At 52.1% G+C, this 16081-nt stretch overlaps 8 protein-coding genes and 1 non-coding gene across 9 annotated transcripts; 2 read left to right on the top strand and 7 right to left on the bottom strand.

The window, feature by feature from the left end:
* Window positions 1-239: 239 nt before the first annotated feature.
* On the top strand, window positions 240-542 carry TrAtP1_005657 (uncharacterized protein; the record flags this gene model as incomplete). Its single annotated transcript, XM_066112803.1, has 1 exon — window positions 240-542. One exon carries the CDS (start codon window positions 240-242, stop codon window positions 540-542), a length of 303 nt encoding a protein of 100 aa, XP_065968889.1.
* A 116-nt stretch (window positions 543-658) lies between these two features.
* On the bottom strand, window positions 659-3800 carry TrAtP1_005656 (uncharacterized protein). The gene is made up of 3 exons (XM_014089154.2): window positions 2541-3800; window positions 2265-2476; window positions 659-2208 (listed from the first exon to the last, which is right to left on the bottom strand). The coding sequence occupies exons 1-3, from the start codon at window positions 2662-2664 to the stop codon at window positions 1117-1119; spliced, it is 1428 nt and encodes a 475-aa protein (XP_013944629.2). The 5' UTR covers window positions 2665-3800; the 3' UTR covers window positions 659-1116.
* Window positions 3801-4685: 885 nt separating this feature from the next.
* Window positions 4686-6510, bottom strand: TrAtP1_005655 (uncharacterized protein). The gene is made up of 2 exons (XM_014089155.2): window positions 5503-6510; window positions 4686-5437 (listed from the first exon to the last, which is right to left on the bottom strand). Exons 1-2 carry the CDS (start codon window positions 5974-5976, stop codon window positions 4844-4846), a joined length of 1068 nt encoding a protein of 355 aa, XP_013944630.2. The 5' UTR covers window positions 5977-6510; the 3' UTR covers window positions 4686-4843.
* Window positions 6511-6562: 52 nt separating this feature from the next.
* Window positions 6563-7943, bottom strand: TrAtP1_005654 (uncharacterized protein). Its single transcript, XM_014088985.2, has one exon. The coding sequence runs from the start codon at window positions 7850-7852 to the stop codon at window positions 6857-6859; it is 996 nt and encodes a 331-aa protein (XP_013944460.2). The 5' UTR covers window positions 7853-7943; the 3' UTR covers window positions 6563-6856.
* A 190-nt stretch (window positions 7944-8133) lies between these two features.
* Window positions 8134-9461, bottom strand: TrAtP1_005653 (uncharacterized protein). Its single transcript, XM_014089157.2, has one exon. It carries the CDS (start codon window positions 9287-9289, stop codon window positions 8528-8530), a length of 762 nt encoding a protein of 253 aa, XP_013944632.1. The 5' UTR covers window positions 9290-9461; the 3' UTR covers window positions 8134-8527.
* A 582-nt stretch (window positions 9462-10043) lies between these two features.
* On the bottom strand, window positions 10044-10400 carry TrAtP1_005652 (uncharacterized protein; the record flags this gene model as incomplete). Its single annotated transcript, XM_066112802.1, has 1 exon — window positions 10044-10400. The coding sequence occupies one exon, from the start codon at window positions 10398-10400 to the stop codon at window positions 10044-10046; it is 357 nt and encodes a 118-aa protein (XP_065968888.1).
* Window positions 10401-12063: 1663 nt separating this feature from the next.
* On the bottom strand, window positions 12064-14320 carry TrAtP1_005651 (uncharacterized protein). The gene is made up of 2 exons (XM_014089158.2): window positions 13928-14320; window positions 12064-13837 (listed from the first exon to the last, which is right to left on the bottom strand). Exons 1-2 carry the CDS (start codon window positions 14046-14048, stop codon window positions 12489-12491), a joined length of 1470 nt encoding a protein of 489 aa, XP_013944633.1. The 5' UTR covers window positions 14049-14320; the 3' UTR covers window positions 12064-12488.
* A 12-nt stretch (window positions 14321-14332) lies between these two features.
* TrAtP1_005650 lies at window positions 14333-14430 on the top strand. Its single transcript has one exon. It is a non-coding gene; the product is annotated as a tRNA-Leu (tRNA).
* A 419-nt stretch (window positions 14431-14849) lies between these two features.
* Window positions 14850-15914, bottom strand: TrAtP1_005649 (uncharacterized protein; the record flags this gene model as incomplete). The annotated part of the gene is made up of 1 exon (XM_014089159.2): window positions 14850-15914. The coding sequence occupies one exon, from the start codon at window positions 15912-15914 to the stop codon at window positions 14850-14852; it is 1065 nt and encodes a 354-aa protein (XP_013944634.2).
* Between the last annotated feature and the right edge of the window lie 167 nt (window positions 15915-16081).

The raw sequence follows: 16081 nt of genomic DNA, 5'->3' as shown, positions 1-16081 counted from the left end.
ATTGCTCTTGCTATCATTCCATCAAAGATGCCATCCTTCTTTCCAATTAATCGTAGTCCATAGTTATGCCAAACATCATTACTTGAGATCCTAGAAAAAGTTAATGCCATGGATGATTTCTTATCATCGCCATTTCCAAGAAGACGCTACAAAAACAATCCTGCGAATCTCATCATCGCCATTCCTAAAATATCCCTATAAAAGCAACCCTATTATTCAACACAAACACCACAGACATCATGATCGACAAATTCCAATGCCAAACTCACACCCGCACTCCCTGGGGCTCAAACCCCCACCGCTACGACTACCGCCTCCGCTACCTCATGATGGGCCTCCTCTGTGTCTGTGTCTTTGCTATCTTCATCGTCAGCCTCGTCATAACCGGCGACAGTGCCCTAAAAAACTATCAGATTGATCCCTCCGACGACCAAAGTCCCACGACGACGGCTGGGCCGCCTTTTTCAACTCCCTATAACGCCACCGTTACGAACTCTGTGGCAAATATTACCACGTATTACAAGAGCGGCAGGATTACATGAGTCCTACGGATTGAAGTGTTGGAGGGCTTGGAGACAAACAGCTATGCAAGGCAGTATATCCCAAGAGTGGTCACAGGCAAAACAATGGCTAGCACAAAGAGACAATTGAACAACAAGGCTCGTCAACATTAAAGGTATCACAAGAGCACTAAAAATAAGGCCATTGACAGCTGATGTACAACATATCGTCATGAATTAAATATAAACACCGTCATGCCCAGTGACGTGGCACATTTCATGTAAAACATCTCTCCTCCCCAATCATATAAAGTCATAAAAAGAGCATTAAAAGAAGCAACTGTAATGTTTCTGCGTTTCTCTCTCGCCTCGCACCTCCCTCCTCTCGTCTCCTCTCTCCCTCCTTGAGTAGACCAACTGTGCCCTTTTATAAACAAGATGGCACAAACGCAGATAGCTATAGTAGCCAATAGGATTGGCCCAACCTGACCTAAAGAATCATCTTGTTGCTGTAGCCATTTGAAATATTAATAAGCGAAGAAGAAGAAAGCAAGATATTAGATGGGTATCTGATATTAAGTTGGCAATACAAGTCCCTGAGTAACATTGTATGATCCTACAGCAGGATAGCAAAGGCGAGAATAGCACTGACAAGGCCAGCACCAAATACTGTGGGCCGGTTGACCGTAGAAGCTCCCTTTTTGGAGGTTGTCGTAGCTGCGCTTGCGCCAGAAGTGGTGGAAGATCCCGATCCGTCAGTAGCAGTTGATGGCGGAGCTGTGATGGTCATCATACTAGTAACGACACTCCCTGAGCTGTCCGTAACAGTTTCCGCGGTGACGACTGCCGTGAAAGTATCGGTAGGTGTAGATGTGCCTGTGCTCAGAAGCGTCGTGGTGGCCTTGGGGCTCACAGCCAGTACCTGGCCCAAGGTAGGCAGTTTGACATCGCCATCAACTTCCCACCAGCTGCCAGCAGAAGACTTGGGGCAGGCTCGGGTTGAGACACTGTCTGGGTCATAGGCGGATTTTGAAACGCCAGATGGGCTGATGGTCGCCCACTTGGACTTGAGGTTGGGAAAGTCGGGCGACTTGGGCTGAGGAGTGCCCTTGCGCAAAAATCCGCCCTCAACATTGGGGCCAGCAGGTTGGTCGGGAGGGCCATAGGTAATGATGCCGTATGAGTTTTCCTCCTGAATCCATTCGTAGACGATGGAACCGCTCCAGTCATTAACCATCTTTGGGCCAAAAACAGCATCCTGGTCATCCCAGAGGCGAGGGCCGGGAATGATGCATCCAGTCTCGGAGAAGAAGATGGGGACGGGAAAGTCCTTGGCGTACTCCTCAAGCATATTGTAAGTGGACCCAACATAGGTACTGGGGTCGCACCACGAATAAGAGTTGAGGGAAAAGAAGTCGACAATCTCAGACGAGTTGCCACCGCAGGTGAGGTAGTCCTGAAGCGCAGGACGGAGCTCCAGGATATCGGCCGCCGAGTAGCCGACGGGGATCTCACGATAGCCCTGTGCGTCGCGGTAGGCCTTCATGTCGCGGGCGGCAGCCTTGAGATAGGGAGCAGTGGGAGAATCATCTTTAGTAGCAATGTTCTCATTTCCAATGAAGAATCCCAAGATGTTGTCGTACTTTTCAAAGGCGTCCATCACCGCAGCATAGCTTTGGAACTTGTCCTTGTCCCAGTAGTTGTTGTCCTACAGGAACACAGTTAGCTCACAACTCATTTCAAGGACAAGCAGAGAGTGCGCACAGGAAGGATGTAGGTATCAAACGTGTCCAGATCAGCAAGGACGTAAATGCCAGCATCGTCAAATGCCTGCATGCAGCCGTCATGATCCGCAGTGGCATTGACGTGGTAGACGCGAATGGTGTTGGCTCCAAGCTCCGACATGAGGCTGGCATCACGCTTGCACTGGGCAGTATCAATGAGGGGATCCTGAGGGACAAGCTGGTACGCAACGCCTAGAGAGATGATTGGTTAATATGATGCAATAGATTGGACGTGTGTCAATAGTGCAATTCATACCTTTGATGAAAAACTGCGAGCCATCCTTGTTGAAGAACTTGTTGCCCACGACCGAGACGGGATCCAGGGCCACAACCAAGGATTTGGCGCCAGCGAGCACAATGGCAGCAGAAGCCCAACGCATCGTGAGTGATTTCAAAGCAAATTAACGACTTGAAAAGAAAGGCGGTATGGTATCCGAATCGCTGTTCAAAAATCAAAACAACCAAAAAAAAAGAAGTTGTCAATGCCGAATGAAGCGCATGCGAAGAGCAAATCCAAAAAGCCAAAAAAAAAAAGAGGTTTTGCAGAGCCTGAGATTGAATAATAAATCTCGTAGTGCACCGCCCAAAAAAATCTCAAAGCGATTCTTTCGATTAAAGGAAAGAAAAGAGAGAGAGAGAGAGAGAGAGGAGAGAGAGTTTGGACGCGGTGCCACAAGAAAAAAATCCCCAATGGCGAGCGAAAAGGGGAGCGAGTGAGGAAAGTGACCAGGGCAAGTCAACGAGCGAAGTTTGCAGGCGGTAACTCGAGTTGTTGCTACAGCTGCCCGCCAGTTTCGAAAGAGCGAATGCAAGTGATTGATCAGCAACGACAGACGGTGCTCGATGCAAGAAAGAGCGGCTGGGGGAGGCTTTGGATAGATGTCAATTATCTATCAGGAGAGGCGCAGATCCTCCGCAAAAAAAGAGAGATGCGAGGAAGGAAAGAGGCGAGAAGAAGCTTGACGATAGGATTCGCTGCTTAAAGCACCGTCCACATGCACACGACAGGCTGGGGGAGCATCCATGGCCCCCCATAATTTTGACGGGTTCAATACGCCCTAACTAGAAAAAAAAACAAGGTTGTTGCGGGATCGTATTTTTCACGGTAGCTTGTCGCTCTTTTCTCTCGCTTCCTCTCTTATTGTTCATTTTAGGTTGTTTGACCTCTTGTTGGCTGCCAAAATGCGACTAGCCGTTTCGACAATGAAGGATGTGGAGGCGAGCCTGGAGCTTTAGTGATTTCATGGGGGTCACGAGGCTAGGCCGATGCGAATCTATTTCCTTTTTTTTCCAGGTAGTCCGTGTCTTTTCCTCGTGTTCCCACGCTCGCCAAGCCAAAAAGCAAATTTGCTTCTGCTCTGCTTCGAGGAAGAGGAACCCGAGAGCCGCCGGTAAAGATGGCAATTGTGAAAGAAGAAGATGGAAAAAGCCGCAGCGCGACCAGCATCCCCATGTACAATGGGATCAATGCATGGATCTCATGTCTCAGTGACGTGTCTAAGACCTCATCGCAGCTGCATCATGACATCTTGCATCGCAAAAAAAAACAAAAAGCACAGCAGGAACAAAAAAGGCGAAGACGCTCCAGTCCCCGCCAGCCAATGGCGGCTCCAAAAGTGCCAGGTCCCAGGAGCAAATCAGGCGCCGCCTCGTATAAGCTGCAATCCCACGCGCTTGGCACTAGACAAGTCTCTTCTACAGCATCCCGTCATCGACTGCTGCTCGGTCCTGCGATATTCCCGCAGCCAGGCACTGTCCAATCGCAGCCGGCGGGACAGGGCAGCCCATGTCTCTCTTATCCAGCCAACCAAGACGCTCAAAGTCCGGGGGTGGCTGCGCTGGTGCAGATTTGCTGCTGCCCCTGACATGAAGCGTGCGGCGCTAAAGCAGTGCTAGCGGTGCCTCATTTCAGAGCGCGGATTCGCGCGTATAAGCCTGTGACGGAATTGCAATGCCATTGATGTTATCAGCCCACCGGTAAGCCTTGTAGCGAAAAGAGAATTTCTTTGGCATTTGCTTTTCACGTGGCGGGCTTGCAGGGCACGGATATGAAGTTGCTCTAAACGGCCATGTGGCTCGGATCATCCCGAAGCGTGCTGACACGATGATCATTTCGGCGATACTTGACTGCATCATTTGCGCCGACTATCAAATACGAGCGTGGTTCATTTGTTGAGTCGCTTGAATTCGCCGAGATTGGAAGCTAGACAGACTACAGCATGCTAGGAAATATATCAGCGGTCTCTTTAGTAGTAATACTGATACTAATCGACAGCTTCAGACATCTGATAAGCATCTATGTGGGCTACACATCAAATGACACAACAGTAATTACTGCCTTTGCTCAATGGCTTAGGGATTTTACATTTTACAAAAGTAGGATATTCGAATCTTGCGTTTTAGTCAATGGTATTGTGGCATTGAGTTAAAAGTTGTTTATATAGCGGTAGATCATTATTGTAGCTCTAGACATCCATCCTCTTTTTATAATGAGATATCAAGAAAAGGACGCCAGCGCCCATTCTCTCTCTTCTCTATTCTCCATCTCATCCCCCCTCCTCACTTCTTCTCAGCAGATCCCTTCCTGCCAATAAACGTCTCCATCCCCTTATCCACACCCGCAACCCTCCTCGCAATCAGCTGCAATCCCACCGGCAGCATGTTATAAACGTCCACCCAGCGCGCGTAAAACGGCATCGCCGCGGTAACGCCCTTGCCGCCATCAATCGCCGCCACAATCTCCTTGGTCACGTCCACCGGCTCCACCACGGGCGCGAAGAAGCTGTTGGGCGTCTGCACCCCGTAGAAGAGCGGCGTGCTGAGCTGGCCCGGCGTGACGAGGACGGTGCGGATGTCCGGGTGAGACTCGCGCAGCTCGGCCGTGAGGGACTTGTGGAGGGCCGTGAGGCCGGCCTTTGCGGCGGCGTAGTCGGTGAGCTGCGCGGCGCCCAGGTGGCCGATGACGGAGGAGACGTTGACAATGGTGCCGCCGCGGCCGCCGCGGATGATGGCTGGGAGGAAGGTCTTGAGGCAGTAAAAGGGGCCGAGGAGGTTCGTTGAGATGCTCGTCTCAATCTCGTCGACGGACAGATCGAGCAAGGATTTTCCAATCACAACGGCGGCGTTGTTGATGAGCACAGTAGGGGTTCCGAGCTGTTGGCGAGATTCCCAGTCAGTCACAGCGCATGTTTCTCAAGAGCAAAGCATCAAATACTCACATCCTTCTCAATCTCGACCGCAGCCTTGGCCACCTGCGCCTTGTCGCTCACATCGCACTTGTAGTACGTGACGCCCCTCGCCTCGGTGTGCTCCATCTGGTTGACGTCCAGCACGGCCACGCTCGCGCCTCGCATGCCGTAAACCTCGGCAATCAGCATGCCCAAGCCGCTGGCGCCGCCCGTCACGACAATCACCTCCTCGCCCAGGTCCACCTGGCGCGGCGGGCCATGCGCCACGTACTGGTTGACGGCGGCGGCGATCCAGCACAGCGAGATGAAGATGGCCCAGGCAAAGGCCGCAACCATGGGCGGCGCCTCCCACTTGGTTGTCTGGGCGCGCAGGCAGAGCGGGATCAGCCAGCAGATGAAGGGGTGGAAGAGTGTGATGTTGAGGACTTTGAGGAGGAGGTCGACGGAGAGCGGCGCGAACCACGAGTCGCGCTGCGGCGGGCGAGAGTAAACTGAAGGAGGCATTGTGAGGGGCTCCTTTTTGGATGTATCTGGCGATGTCGTTGAAGAGTGAGCGAGGTGAGTTTGAATGAATTGTTGCAGTAGGGGGGGATAAAAGGATATCGATAACGATGCTAGAGTGGCCGCAGCGGGAGGGTATCACATGCAAGTAGCTGTCCCAGTTGAACACCCAAAGAAATATCTATTTAGATAAAAATTGCTTGAGAAAAAAATTAAAGAGAAGAAAGAAAATATCATTAAGCTTTGAAGAGACAGAAGCAAGAGGGATCAAAGGCACATTTATCTCCCAGAAAGAAAAAAAAAGAACATGCCACCTAAAGTGACAATGACCACCTTCATGAAACAGTTTTAGCGCTCCCCCTTGGCGGTTTCGCGACTTACCCCTGGGGCATCAGCCTTGCACGCCCCGAAATTTCATTGGCCAGACGATCTTCTGAAATCACACTTGAAGATTTTCGAGAGCGGGAAACGGGGACTTGAGATTTGGTAAGCGGAGATTTTGGGGGGTGAAACGCTCTGGCCCGCGTTTGAGCTTCCTGTGCAAAGAGAAGGTTTTATTTGTTTCACGTTGCGGTGATGGGAGCTTGGATTTCGTTGAGTGCTCTCCTTGTTATGGAGCTCATCTCGTTAATCGTTAACTATTGGAGATGCTGTAAAAGTATGCAGAGTAATGCTGTACAAAATGTCCTGTATGCAAAAATATGTCCATGCTTCAAGTGATGCCGTGATATATACCCAGAGCAGAGTCGAGTCTCGCTATCCATGTCGCCATCGAGTTCACCTCCCGCCAACTCCCTGTTTTTCCGTACACATACAAATCCATCCAATTCATCTCACGAGGCAGGCTGATATATAATCACCATCATGATGCCGTAGTCATACATCACCATCCCTTTGTAAACTCCGTCTTCTTCCTCTTCTTCTTGTCCAAATACGCCCGATACTTGCGATTCTCCTCCTCCTCCCACTCCCTCTCCCGCTGCGACGCCTTCCTGCTCCACTCATGATAGCCCGGGTCTCGCGCAACGCCCTCGACGCGCCACCTCTGCGGCGGCTTGATGCCCAGCGCGGCCTTTTGCTCCCACACCTGCTTGCCGCGCCGGAACCACCGCTGCTGGCGGTCCTCTTCCTCCAGCGACGACGGCCGCCAGTGGCTCTTGAGGATCCTGCGTATGGCCTCGCTCGAGACCTGGAACTTGTCCGCCAGGGCTTCCGTCGTGTAGGTTTCGGGGAACTGGGCGTTGAGCGCGCGGATGCCGGCGAGGGCGTCTGGGGAGAGGCGTTTGCGCGGCTGCCAGCCGTCGGGGAATTTCTCTTTGAGGGCTGCTTTTTGGAGCTGCCATGCTTCTTGGTTCTTGCGCCTTGATGTGGGAGAAGCGTCTGCGGAATCTGCGGTTGGTGAATCTGTGGGTGTCGATGTGGCTTTTCGCTCTCGTCTTGCTATCGATGTCGTGTCGTGTGAATCGTCCATCTCGCTGATAGATGACTCTGCGTTATCCGGAGCAATGGCCCTTCGATTCCTATGTCTATCCTTCTTCACCCGTGTTCTTTCAACCGGCTGCTTATCTGTCTCGGCATCTCCACGCAGCGGTGTCTCGCCCATAGCTTTCGTCGTAGCCGCACGTGCATCTTCCACAACTGTGCCCGTTCCCTGCGATTGCAACTCCACCTCTTCAATTCTTTCAGCGGCTACCGCCGTGGCCCCTCCATCCTGTCTGTGAAATTTCGAAGCCTGAAATCCGCGATTCTGTCCAAACGCTGTCACGCGACGATGGCCCGGCCATTGAAACTGCGCCGCCGTAGAAGTTTCCGGTCGATGAATCTGTGCAAGGCCCCGGGCAAACGTCCGCCATGCGGCTATGCGGCACGAGCAACTCATTGTTTGAAAGCAATGTATGCAAAGCACGGCAGAAATGGACAAAGCCGCCTTGCAAAATAAAAATAAAACAAAAGTCACGGCACTATCCAGAGCAAGGCTGCATGCAAGAGGAAAAATCAATTTGGGTGGGGTTTCGATGTGGGGCTTGCCACACACACTGCAACCTTCTGCGGCGCGAATCTTCAGGGTCTGACAGTCTCAGCGCTAGAAGCAACCATGGATTGCATCAACTATTTGACAAAAAGATCATGATCAAAGATTGGGAAAATAATAATAATAATGTAGTTGAATAGTTTGATTCAATTTCACGACTTGATAAAGTCGCGTAATGGCTACTAATATTGTGCCCATCTAAGTAGGTATCCAGCAAACGGCATGTATCTATTCAAAGACGGGAATCTTTCTGTTTTCATCAACCAACTCCCTGCAAAGAAAGAAAAAACAGCAACAAAAAACAATCATCCAAAACTCCAAACCCAGATTAGATTGATACCACGAGAGAAACGTCCACAGGCTCTGTAAACCAATCTAATCATGCATCGTGTGTCCACCAACGCCGACCGAGAACCCTCTTTCTGCTCTCCAAGAGTCAGAAAGTTGAGAGAAAGAAACAAGGAAACAAAGAAAAGTCCATCATGTAACCGCTCATCGTATTAACACCGTCCAGGAATTCATTTACAAGTCGTTCATCAGCTCGACAGGAGGTCGCGCGGTTTGAGCCATGATGGGCTTAGCAGCATCAAGCGGGCTCACGGCAATCGGCTCGTCCGTCATGTCCTCGACAAACACGGCAGGGAGTCCAGGGCTGGTCTGCTCGTCAGGCTTGTAGATCAGAGTCGAGCTACGACTCCGGGTGCCAAAGTGCGGGACGCCGCCGTCGGTTGGGGTAACGGGCGAGTCGTAAATAGGAACTGGGCGGTGGTGCAGCTTAGCCAGAGCATCAGCAAGGTCGTCGGCATGGACCTGCTTGTTGGGCGCATCTTCCATGCGCATCTCCCAGCCGTGGGGAGGGCTCGCGGGCGGTGAGATGAAGAAGAGCTTGCCGGCGTCGGGCAGTTCGAGATGCTCGGGTCTGACCTCAATAGGGGTGGGCTGGCCAAAGTAGAGTCTGATGCGCTCGCCCATGATGGCCTTTCCGTCCCAGATCTGACGAATGGCTAATGAGGAGTCGATGTCGAAGAAGGAGACGATGATGCGACGGAAGGATTTGAGCGGCGCAAACGAGTGGATGGGCGAGACCTTTTCGATGAGGCCGCGGATTTCTTGCAGGTTCTCTGGCAGGAAGATGTCGAGGTTGTTGAGGTTGGTGAAGAGGAGCGTGTTGGACGGAGGAGTGGGTTGGATCAGCGGCGGGAGGTCAGAGAGATCAAGACTGAGATTGGACTTGTTGCGAGAAGAGGTGGAAGATGATCTTGAGGGGCGAGGCGTAGGCTCCATTGTGAAGGAGAGCTGTGTGTGGTTTGTGGTGGTTTGTGTGGTGTGTGGTCGTTTGAGTTGTTATAGCAACGATTGCCGATGATGTCGCGACAGGCTGTATTATAGTAATCAAGTCGTCTTGTAGTTCTGCAGATGTGCTCTTTCGAGTGGATTGGATCTGGATTGCTTGTGATATGAAGCGAGAGAAGAAGCCAGAAACGAAGAGGAGCCACGACTCTTATAAAACGGCCCCCCCCAAACTAGAAGGCGGAAAGATTGCAAAAAAGGTTAACAGTTGGCCACGGGACTGAGGCGGTACAGGATTGGCGCAGACGCTGCCGGTGGAGCCGCGACTTGGGGGACCCAGTGCTTAGCGCCTGCGGTCCCCCGTGCAGCGCATTGCAAAACGCACCGATCAAGTGGCTGGTGACTTGTGGTGCTTGCATCTCGCTATCTCACAGCAGCTGTTGGTTTTAGTGGGTGTCCCGGGCCAGGGTTCAGGGAACAGCGGACCAATTCGTAGGAGGGCAGTGCAGCCACTCCACGAGTAATGCTTGCGGGCGAATCTCGCAACTCAACGAGGACGCTTAATTTTTTTTTTCTCGTGGCCAAGGGAAGCAAGTTGCCACCGATTTGCCATGGGGCGCATTGCGTCTTGATTACCTGATTGTTCATGAGCCGGTGGCTAAGACGGTGCCCGTCAGTATCAAAGCCACTGCGCATTATGCGTTTGTTCTGCCGGGGCAGCTTTGTAGGCGCCTAGAAGGAATGGATGTCACATGGCGAGCGGGGGTACATGCGCGCAGTCGGGAGCTCCTTGATCCGGATACTTGCACAATACAGGCTGAATGGCAGATTCCACGCTTGTCCCCCAAGTACTGCCCAGGTTGCCCTTTGAGAGAGATGCAAGTACTGCGGCCGAAAAGGGAACATGCACCATCTCCCCGCCTTTCCCTTCCGCCAGGGAGCCCATTCGGGGCTGTGCGACGTCGACACGCCGCAGCGGTGCAGCCGAGAACTGAACATTTGGCACTCCGGCTGAGGAATCTGGAATCTGCCAGAACCGCCAGAGCCTTCGCATTGATGCCAAGATGGCTATTGTTTGCTGTTCAGAGATGTGTCCGCCACCCATCCGCCTGTTCCTTGCCTCCGGATTGCCCTCGCCTGCATCAAGAACAATGGTCGCATGGCCTATCTATCCGCCGGGCCTCTCCATCCACATCCAGTAAAACGTGCGACAAGTACCTGCATATCGATGCATGGTCGGAGGTCACGGCGGAAGAGAGACCTCCTCATCAACTCAGCTAGCAGACCCCCGTCTCTTCCCGGGCGCTTAGATGCCTACATGCAAAGCAAGTGCCAATCATGCTTGCTTGAATTTACATGTAGTGAATAAACGTAGCAAAGTACATCCCGGGAGAGGCCAACCATTCGCTCCCCCGACCTTTCCTTGCAAACCAAAGCCCCCAAGTTTCTGTAATCAATCCGTGCTCAGATTCCACGCTGCACTGCTGCATAGTCTGATCGCGCCCGCTTTACCCACTTGTTTTGATCCAGGGCGATCAAACACGGCGGCAGTGCACCGTCGAAAAACTTACGTACGACTCCCCTCTCTGCCATCACGTCCGTAACATGGGCTGTGTCAAGTCATGCCATTCACCTTTGACTGTCATTTTTGTGCTCCTCCCTGCTACCTAATCTTTGATATCACCAGTATACGCCTCGTCACTCGCCTGACGATAACTAAGTTTGCTGTGCTGAGCTGTGCTGAGCTGTGCCGTGCCGCGCTGATAATTCCAAGCCCAGCCAAGCCCGAGACTCCCTCCGAGGGAACCTTTGTGCATGGTGCTAGTATGATTGCAGCAGTCTATTCGATCGAGTATCCATCTCGGGGAAAATATCCCTCCCGACAGACTCCATGTCTTTTTGTTCCAAGTGTATAGTGCAGTCGTATCTTCCAAGATAGGCATGTAGCGAAGGCTTACTGTGTTTGTGAAAGTTTGCATGAGCTGCTATCAAGGCTCGCATTCGCTTACTCATTCACTCGTTTTACAATCGCCCGGCCGCCATCCGGGCATTACGTTGAGCTTCGTCTCCTCTCTTTTCACAACATCCGGAAGCGACATGCCCATTACTAAACCCATGTACTCCGTAGAGCTACAATGAGTAATGTCTGTGCCGAAACAAGCCACGAGGCAACCTTAAAAGGGCTGCGTTTCACCTGTCCAGCCCAACGGGATGCCTCACACAACGTCATTCTACCAAAAGACAGCTGACTCATCATCCCCCTACCAAAAACAAGGTCACTTGCGTATTCGAGTCCAGCCACATTTGGAATGCCTCTTGTGGCTCAGCCTCACTCCCTCTCAACAACGTTCAACATGGCATAAGAACATCATATGCACAGCAACACCTCATTTCGCTTAATTACCCCCAACAATCCATTGTTTAAAAAAAAAAAAGTTTTTGCCGACTGTCTAAGTTCGTGCCGAACGTGCCGCAGCGCAGCTTCTTTCTCTGCCCTGCCACGTCACCATCGGCTCTGAATCCAGCCTTGCTCGCTGGAATTCTGGCTTCGAGCAGAAGCAGGCCGGCATCTGTGCTTGTCAAAGCGGCGAGGCGCAGCAATACCAGTGATTACCCTGTGTGTGCCCTGCTAGGTTGACTACGGGGCACTCGTGGAAGAGTTTTCATCCTTTGCTCACCAATAAACGTGTATTGATTATTCGTATACTCTGTATTGCCGTGTTCATGTAGCGTATTCGGAGTGTGTCCACACAATTGAGGCAAATGAGGTTCAAAATATGGAGTAGATGTTCAAGATATGTGAGACTACTACTGATATAATACAAGGTTGGTTGACAGGCTTGAGTTGGCACGTAACACCCGTCCACGCTTCTCATGTGATACAGAGATACAGACAACCAACACATATCCCGCTTGTTTCGAGATCTCGATTAAGCTCGCCAAGCTCAGCCCGGGACGTCTCCCCCCTCACCCCACGGCTCACTTCTACAGCCTCAATGCTACTCCGACATCAAAGCTTCCACAAGCCATTTTCGCTACGGCGAATTCCTCTTTCGCGCCCCCCTTTTTCCTTACACGTAAGACTAATTGATAGCCTACTGGCCAAGCCTCACTCAGCCCCCTCATTGATATGGAGAAGAAAGCCAAAAGACAGACTCCCCCTCAAATCATCGCCGGCTGCATTGTCACCCATTCACCGTAGCTCAACGCCAAACTTGTCCACTAGGGCCTTCCTCACCCTCTCGTGAAGGTCATTCGTCTCCTTGCCCGTCATTGTGCGCTCGAGATGCCGGTAGACGATGCGGTACGCCACGCTCTTCCGCCCCGTCTTGGGATGGACAAACTCGTCAATGAGGTTGACGCTCTCAACCTCATCGCCCCCAATGCTGCGGACCAGCTCCATCACGTCGTTCTCGTGGAGAATGTCCCTGTCGTTCCCACCAGCCGCAGACGACGTCGAGCGAGTCCAGAAGGACACGTCTCTGGGGCTGGGCGGGTGCTTGGAGAAGGGCACGAAGCGCTTGAGCGTATCCAGATTGGCCGAGACGCCGGTGAATTGAGACAGGAATCTCTTGTCCTCGGACCAGAAAAGCCGAATGTCCGGAATCTTGAACAGCAGCATGGCGATGCGGTCGATGCCGATGCCAAAGGCCCAGCCCAGCTGCGATGGCACGCCGGCGTTGATGTAGAGCTCCTGCTTGACCACGCCACAGCCCAAAACCTCTAGCCAGTCTCCCGCGTAGTACACTTCCAACTCCCATGATGGGCTCGTAAACGGAAAGTATGCCTCTACCCACCGCATCTTCAAGGGCTCGTCCACGAAATCCGGGTCGTCCTTGATTGCCGCTGCCTTTGCCCGCGTAAAGATGTCGACCACCATGTTTTCAAGTGACCTCTTCAGATGCCGTCCCAAAGCCTCAGCCTCTGCCGCCGAGTGATGCGCCTCCTGCAGCGGGTTCCGCTCTGGGTGCATGGGCGGGTTGGGATCCTCCACCACCACGTCGTGCTTTGGCAGGCGTTCAAGATCCTCCAAAACGGCGGCCGCAATGTCTCCGTTGGGCACCTTGTTTCGGTCCCATGACCGGGCACCCTCCATCTGGTGAAAGATTGGGTAGTGGCTGCGGTCGATGGCGTCTCGCCGGTAGACATCCGCCGAGATGAGGTACCCATCGCTCTCGTTGGCCCTAAAGGTATCTGCCTGGTGTGCGCTGGTATGTGTCCTCAGCAGCAGCTTCTCGTTGAGATAATATGTGTCAGTAAGTGCTCGCCCTGGATGATCCGGCGGAAAGCCCAGCGAGTCGAAGTTCTGCTTCGTCGTCACCACGGGGCTGTACTCGTTGTAGTACTTGTATGTCGGCTGGGGGAAGTTGGACTGGATAATCTGCCGGGTGATGTAGACCGGATGGTCAGGCTGAAGATGCAGACGCCTGGAAGTCTTGGAGACGATGTTTGGCGGAACGTTGAACCACGGCTTTGCTGTAGGGTGTGTGTCTCCACGGATAGTGACTGTTGATGCTGCAGTCTCGGATTTGGGTTTAGAGGCTAGAGGTTGATAATAGAAGAAAAAACTGTTATTTCTTGCCTTCTTCTCTTTTTCGCCTTACAACAGGCTACGTGTGGAGTTTGTCTAACCTGCAGAGTAGAAGCGAAAGGCAAATCCCTGTCGCAGCGGGTTTGAGCTCAATGAAGCCTGTCGAGCTCTGAACGAAGGGCCAAGCAAGCAGCGCATGCTTCCCATTCTGGCAGACGCCATTTTGGCAACTATAAGACAAGATGCTCTCTTATTGAGTCATTGAGAGACAGCTGAAACGGGCCCCAAAAATTGCCGAGAGCCAAATCAATCGTGAAAAGCCGTCATCCAGTCTTGTCTCATTGATGAGTTTGGACGACTGAGCTCATGCCATCTCGCCAATGCCCGCTTAAACGCATATGCCCCGAAGTGGGGAAGAGAGAAAAAAGAGAAGAAAAAAGAGCGATACCCTAGAGCTTGGACTTCATAGTCGCATTCTCGTCCGTTGCCTCAACATTAGATGGATTGGCGAGATGGCCGAGTTGGTTATGGCGTCAGGTTAAGGCTACCTTAACAGCAATTCCTGGTGGAGCAATCCGCGTGGGTTCGAGTCCCACTCTCGTCAAATTGTATTTTTGCTATTTCCCATGAAATGGCCTCGATGTGCTTTTTTTTTTTTTCCCGTTCTTTTCTTTATAAAGAATTTCTCATTGCCTAGTAGTGCAATGTTTGCACGGGTAGATTGTGTCTAGATGCTGGGTTCATACGACATGTTGACTTGAATCAGACGCTATATACTATGCATGCTATGCTATGCTATTTGACAACCTACTCCATGAAAATGCTCTCGTATTCTCCTGCTACTTCACCAGTTAAATCTTCAGACATTGTGTCCCAGCAGTCTTGTTGTGAATCACAACTCATGCCTCAACTTTTACCCACTATCAGCTCCATTGCTTCCACCTTTTATAACACCCTATGCTCCAGGCATAAGATTTCAACACTCAAAACTCCAGATCAAAAGCCTTCGGCTTGACCAACTGCTTAAAACTGGTAAGAATCCTGTTTCATCATAGCCTCAAAGACAGCTTCCGGGCTAGACTTCCACAGCGCCTGCGCCCGTGCACAAATCTTGAAATGCTTCAGATATCCCTCTCGCGAGAAGACTTCACTCCAAGGCCTCTCATCAAACAAATCATTATACCCAAACGGAGGATTCAACCCGACGGGCTGCCCATCTTCCGTCCTCTCACAGCCGGCACATGAGATGCCGCTTTCAACCACCTGGGTCTGCGGATCATAGTATGGAAGTTCGCACGACGCCATGAAGTTGTGAACCGGATCCCAACAGGGCCTATGCGAATGAGCAGCCCCCGTCTCCAGCCGGTCTCCAAACTCCTTCATGGCGGGGAAATAGGGCACGAGTTTGATTCGATGTTGCTGGTAGGACCTCCTCATCGAATATAAGCCCTCGGTATACAGCCCCGGCAGCGATTGAAACGACCGCTGCTGGCTGACCTCGGTGCGCGAGAGCCGAAACAACCTCCTCACTTCGGCCACCCTCACCATTCTTGTTTCCGGGTCCTCTTCGATGCACTCAAAGCAGCAGCGTGTCCACGTGGGCAGGAACACAAAACCGCCAAACTTGCCGCAAAAGGCACAATCCTTGGAGCACAGCACTCGGTAGAAATCCAGCAGCGTGACATGTGTAGCGAGCTTGGTTCGCAGCAGCGCGCAGAACGCTGTCAGGCCATACGATACGGCAGCCTTGTACTCTTTCAGAGAGTCCACAAGCTGGCGGGCCCTGAGGTTGGTCTGGCGGAGGTTGAAGAGCGACTGCATATCCATATGGCGGAGAGTCTGAAACTGCAGCTCCACGGGGAGCTGATCAAAGGCACCGAGTCCCGCCCTGGGAACGATGCTTGACGTCAAAATCGACGACTTGACGACGCAGTGGTCGCTGTGCGAGACACACACAGTCAATATGGCATAGTCCTCTCGACGGTAGCCCGCGACTCTGATGATGGCGTCACTCTGCTCCCGCTGGAGCGCGTCGTATGGCGATTCGTGATGCGGACGCGAGACGACTTCCAGGCCAACCGAAGCCATCTCTGGCCAGAGTCGTTGCGTGCCTTGTTTTTTTTTTTTTTAATATCTCGACGCCCTCTTGTGCCACGCCCTCCCTCACTCAAGTCACCTCATTCATGCAATATGCGGAGCCCGGTTCACAATTCACAGCAACGTAAGCATAATCACGAAATAAGCGGAGCAGCAAC

Source organism: Trichoderma atroviride, chromosome 3 (genome assembly GCF_020647795.1).
Source record: "Trichoderma atroviride chromosome 3, complete sequence".
Lineage (NCBI taxonomy): Eukaryota > Fungi > Ascomycota > Sordariomycetes > Hypocreales > Hypocreaceae > Trichoderma > Trichoderma atroviride.
This window is presented reverse-complemented; position numbering and strand designations above follow the sequence as displayed.